This window comes from Carassius carassius, chromosome 29 (assembly GCF_963082965.1).
Source record: "Carassius carassius chromosome 29, fCarCar2.1, whole genome shotgun sequence".
NCBI lineage: Eukaryota > Metazoa > Chordata > Actinopteri > Cypriniformes > Cyprinidae > Carassius > Carassius carassius.
Window position 1 is genome coordinate 8,340,793 of NC_081783.1, and position 6,000 is coordinate 8,346,792.

Sequence of the window (6,000 nt, forward strand, 5' to 3'; positions counted from 1 at the left end):
TGTATTTGTATTATGACAGTTTAAAATCACTGTTTTCTAAATGTATTTTATTTCTGTGATGTAAAGATGAATTTTCAGCAGTGGTTACACCAGTCTTCAGTGTCACATGAACCTTCTATGAGCATTCTAATATGCCAATTTGTTGCTCAAAAAAACTTTTCTTATTATTACCAATGTTGAAATGTTTTTTTTTTTTTATATTCGTTGATGATCAGAAAGCTCAAAAGAACAAAACTTATTTGAAATAGAAATCTTTTTAACATTTAAAAAGTCTTCACTTGTCATTTTAATGCATGCTTGACGAATAAAATCATTAATATCATTCAAAAATATGCAAATAAATTTAATCATCACATTTTCCTCCATATGTGACTGTAAAGATACATAATGCATACGCAACATAGAAGCTGACAAGATGTGTTTACAGAATTTCAGTGCCATGCGACAGAAGAAATGTCAGCTGCTAGAGATTCTGTTGTAGTGCACTGATTATAATTGGACTGATTTAGTGATTAACTGTAGGTTGTTTACAGTTGCCAAGCAACAGCACAACTTGTAATACAGAATACTACTGATGTTCGGTCACAGGTGTGCAGCGTGGCTCATCCCATCAGAACTTATGTTTATTTTGTGATTTTTATTGATTGTTCAGACCTTTTCTGTAAAGGACATTTAGGAATTGAACCTCTTGGCGCTTTAACTGAATGTCTTGCTTTAGGCAATCCCTTTCAGATCATTCATTCATTCAGAATTTTGAGGTCTTGTTGCTCCGGGAGATATGGTGACTGAGGGCGATGACTTCCCCCCTTCCGGTGTCCTGTTACACAATAAAACCATGGAGCAAACTCCCCCAACAGACACAATCCTAGAAATCAACTACCGTGCTGTCTGTACACATTTCTATGTGCAGAAAGACTCGCTGCAGAGGGTTATTATTTTCTTCACAGTGCGAAACGCTGAAAGACATTTCAGGCTTATGACAGAAACTGCTGCTGCTTTCTGAGATACTCTGATACATGTTTACAGCCGTCTCCCAAGAGCAATCACATCAGATGCGAAGGTGTAAACTAGATATTGTGAAACAAATGATAAAGGGAAACACACACACATACTACTCTTCAACAGTAGCAGAGCAGGGAAAAAAAACCCAGATGTTACATTTAGAATATTATATTATGAGGCTTCACTCTAATAATCAAATTATAGCAGCTGTAAATACGCTCGATTCAGTTTTTTTTGTACTGAAGCATGCTAATATTCTTCTGGCCTGAAGGCTTTCTTTCTTGGAGGTCTATGAATGCACACTCTCCTATAGATCTTTAAGTGGGCCCTTGAGTCTTTGCATGGAGGAACAGGTGAACACCTTGTATTGATTGTAGAGCCTTTGCATTGGGTCTGGCTATTGATCAGCTCTAATTCTGTTCACGGATCAAAAAAAGGAATCTACCATTAGCTGTGAGGACTTCAAATGTCAGCGAGACGGCTGGGGGTCATTGAATAAACTGCATTACACCTTTATAGAGATGCATTCTTCTGAAATTGAAAGCTAAAACGTGTCTATACCTGGAAGGTGAGAGAGTGAATGAAAAAAATAAACGGTTTATGAATCATCTATTTTTATAAGAGTTACCATCCAACCGGTGAAAACACAGACTGCAGCAGACATTAAATCAAACATGGCTTTGGGAAATCAGTAGTTATTTTTTCAACTTATGCTATGTTTCATACAGTGCATTAATGAACAATAGTAGCACACACAATTAAAACCACAAAAGCTAGACTGAGCCCTCAGGTTCTATTGAGATTGATTGTGATTCTATATACAGAAACCTCAAATATTTAGCATTAAAAATAAATTTCACATTTTAATAAGATCCTCTTACAAAATAAAATCCCAGTAGGCAAACACTTTAACTTAAGTCCACTGTTTTACCACAAAGTACATGTGCACTTTTCATAAATGTAACCAAAACACACTAAATATCAACACAATACAACTAAATTAACTGTATTTATTCATGCTTTATTCCAAGGGTCTCTAAGACCATGAATATTAGTAACATAACACATTAAATGTTGATTAAGCATGTTATTATTATCACTTCTCATTATATATTTTAAAGAATGATGGTGACCAAATAATAATCACTTCAAAACATCTTGTGTACTTAATGGAAGAAATAAATTTAGGTTTGGAATGACACGAGGATGAACAACTGATGACAGAATTTTCATTTTTGGGCGAACTCTCCTTTTTACTAACATTAACTAACTATATAAGCAATATATTTTGCAGCATTTTTAACCTATTACCATTACTTAATACAAACATTCATGTTCATGTTAGTTCACAGTGCATAACAAATGTAAAAAATGTATTAGTATGGTGTATTGTTCGTTTACTAATGTAGTTAACCAATGATAACGAAATGCACGATATTGTAAAGTGTAACCTATTAAAACTTATATTAAGGCCTTGAAGTCTTAGTGGCCCCAAACAGAACATAATGGTTCAGTGTGCTCTTATAACGCTTACCAATTATCAATAAAAATGTGCTTTCCTAGGTCCCACAGCACTCTTATTTGCTCAACTTTTGCGCCAGAACAATACTAGGTACTCAACCCCCTCTGGTACAGCCCGCCAGGTGCAGACGGGGATGGTTTGCTCTAAGGATTGAGCCCACACAGAGAGGGAGCAGCTCAGGGTAAGTTTCCTCAGGCGTCTCCGGACACACATTCAGTTCCTGGCACAAGAGGCCATTCAGCATTACACAGAGTCGGGGCCTTCACAGCACTCCTCTCACAGCTCGCTGCGCAAGGGCTGCCCATTCACTACGCAACAGATCAGGACGGGAGCACAAAGTGATACAAAAGACCTTCGATTATCCTGGACAAACTGCTGGCGCGTTTAAATATGACCAAGCTTTATAATGGGTCAGTGAATAACACATGCCTTATCTAAAAGATATTGGAGAAAAAAGAGCAAGAACATCATTGACTAATGAGCATGTTGCATTTTCCACCTGAGAGAACACCATGGAATTCATAGAGGGACTGATTTGTCTCTTCACGCTATTAAAAGTCCCACAGCACACCTCCAGCTCTGACAGAATCAGTGAATGGAGTTTAATTACACTGTTGAGAAACCTCTGCATTAATATTTGGAACTCCATTATAATTTCTTTTCATATCTTTCCTCAAGACCAGAGAGCAGGCTTAAAGTGCTGATGGATGACTGGTCTGACTTGACACACACTGAACGTATGAAAGGAGGATGAGGTGGGAGGGTCTATGCATAGCTCAAAATTCACATCAAGAAAAGAAATATTGGTAGCTCGGGGGAGACGAATGCATAGATTTAAAGTGCATTTCTTTGATGTGCTCTCAGTAGTATTACTGAACAAAGAATATTTAAAACATGCTACAGAACTGAAAGACATCTTCACACTGATTTTCATACTCAAGTGTCTAGTTTGCGTCATACTGTATTTAATATATATATATATATATATATATATATATATATATATATATATATATATATATATATATGTCACATTCTTTGATGCTTTTGTGAGAAAAAGAAACTAAAAAAAAAAAAAATTTGGCAAAGCAGTGTGTCCCAACCTTTTTTTTCTCCCATGAGTAAGGCTCAAGAATCCCCTCATCACTAAACAAGAAATGTCTTCTTCTTAAATTATATTATAATGGACCATTATTTAAAGTGGCCGCAATTACATTAATTGGTTAATAAAATAATCAATAACAGAAGTATTGTAAACAATTCTGGATGGATTTCTAGATGCAAATATGAAAAAAGGACCTAACAGTGAATTTATTTATGAATAAAAGTCACAATTCTGTTTTATATCTTTAGCAAAGCAAAAATCTAAATTTTCCATCTCCCTAGTTGGAAATCAATGACACAGAGACTAAAAAATAGACTTCACGTTCTTTGTCTGTAACCTCACTATATTGTTCCTGTTTGACATCTACATGAGCCTAAAGAGCTTAAGTCATTGATTAATCAATTCATTGGATATTAGCGCTTGTTTTTGATCCTGTGTTCTGTTCAACAGAAGCTGCCACGCGTTGCGCGCTTTGAGACCAGAAACAAAAATAATTTACAATCTATTAAATAATCAAATGACCTGACCCCCGAAATGTTACACAAAACCGTTATTAATTCAAATGATCAGCATTATGAACACAATAGAAAGGCTTCGTGATGTATCAGCAATGAAGCATGCGCGTATGACGCATAATTGATATTAATTGCACGCACGGTAGTGAAACGAAATTAAGAAAAAATTTCTTACAAAAATGTGTCTGATAATTAGGTTACTGATCAACGATGTATTCCAGGCGTAAAGCGCATTCAGTTTAACACGCATTTATGCGTCTGAACCCTGCACTTTCTGCGCTTGTGAACCACATATCACTAATACATTCAAAAAGCGCCACATTTGATGTCAGTTATATTAGTCTTTAATAGAAATAAGATCGATTTTATCGTCCGAGGAATGCGCAACAGCAAGACAAAAACTTTCCCATCCAGACTTCTTCATTTTATTATTTAGCCATCAGAGCAACAGATAGACGCGGACAGCAGCTGCAGTGCGTTGACATTCACCACACACATTTATCTATACACTGAAAAAACAGGTTGTACTCACAAGCATATGTCATGGAGAAGCTATTTCCCATTTTGACCATATCCACTTGAGGTACCAGTTTAGGGATATCCTGGTGATGCGAGAGCGCAAACCGAAACACTTCATATTCGTGTGATTCGGTTGGGAATAACCCTCCTGTGGTGGAAGAAAAATCCCACAATACATTAAAACCACCTAGGCAGGTTTCTGGTAACAAAAGTGAAATGACTATGTCCATAATGACGCCTCTTTTCCTATTTTTTAATTTTTATTATTATTCATAACGCATCACTCTACACTCCATTTCTTCACTTTTGTCATTCACTCACCTATGTTGATATTACTTGGGAAACTGGAACCGAGGCACAATCCCAGAAAACTGGTGCAGAGCAGTGTGAGGCTTCGCTGCATATTTCCTTTTGCATTAGCGAAGAAAAAGAAAGCCAAATCCCAAGCATGGGTATGCGCGTGGTGTCGAATATCTCTTCTGGATGCTCTCACACTATCCGCACATCGGCGAGTGAGCAGCGTGGATTACAGGTGCACCTCTTTCCGCGTGGTGTCCTCGCTCGCGCTCGCGCTGCGTCCGTGTATGTTGCGCTCCCAGCCGTTCCTTCAGCACAAGCAGCACTTCCTCTGAGAGCCGCGGGCGCACAAGAGAGTGAGTGAGTGAGTGAGGGACTCTGATAACCGTGTTCCACTCCAGCGCAACACCGTCTGTGGACTTTCTCCTTACGTTCACAATTACCTACTCTGTATGACTGAATTACACCGCAGTCTTTCTCGCGCTCAAAGTATGCGGGGTAAACCTGTCACTTCAAGGTGCTCTGTTGTCAAAGACAACAATCGCAGAGGTCAGATGTTTCCATTGGTTTCCTCTCCTGTAATGACGAATAATAAATATATATATATATATATATATATTTAAACATAGGAGTGATTGAAATAATAAACTGTGATTATTTTCAGCAGTTTCAAGAACAGTATGTTCTTTCGTAAAAACAACAGTTTTTGTGGGGACAAATGTAAATAAAAAAAATATGATGCTTGTCACATTTTTTATTATACTAAGCTAGAATATTTTATCTTGTCATCTTGTGCCCACCTTGAAAGTCTGCTGAGGCCTCCTGGTTGACAACCACTGATTTAGAGCATGGCAGCTAAACTTTACTGGCCGACATTGACAGAGAGACCATCTGCTGTGCCCAAAGCCGAAGACAGTTACTGCCCAGTTACCTCATAAGGAATTGAAGGTTTCAGACAGTCTTCCAATACACCATGACATCCCAATACACATGGATGTACATTTTATACACTAAACATAACTAATATTATATGTTTAATT

The 6,000-nt window shown here is 37.4% G+C and overlaps 1 protein-coding gene across 6 annotated transcripts in view; it reads right to left on the bottom strand.

Annotated features, from left to right (window-relative positions):
• The window catches only part of gria1a (glutamate receptor, ionotropic, AMPA 1a), a 73,064-nt gene extending 67,692 nt beyond the window's left edge, over positions 1-5,372 (bottom strand). For 2 of the 6 annotated variants that reach the window (XR_009424524.1, XR_009424522.1), the window contains exons 1-2: positions 4,985-5,372; positions 4,677-4,811 (exon numbers count right to left, since the gene is read on the bottom strand). Coding sequence is in view for 2 of the 6 variants with exons in the window: in XM_059515751.1 (XP_059371734.1) it covers positions 4,677-4,811; positions 4,985-5,066 (217 nt within the window). In the remaining 4 variants the exon portion in view is untranslated. The remainder of the gene's footprint in view (positions 1-4,676; positions 4,812-4,984) is intronic. The other 4 variants (XR_009424521.1, XR_009424523.1, XM_059515751.1 and 1 more) reach the window with 3 other exon arrangements.
• Between the last annotated feature and the right edge of the window lie 628 nt (positions 5,373-6,000).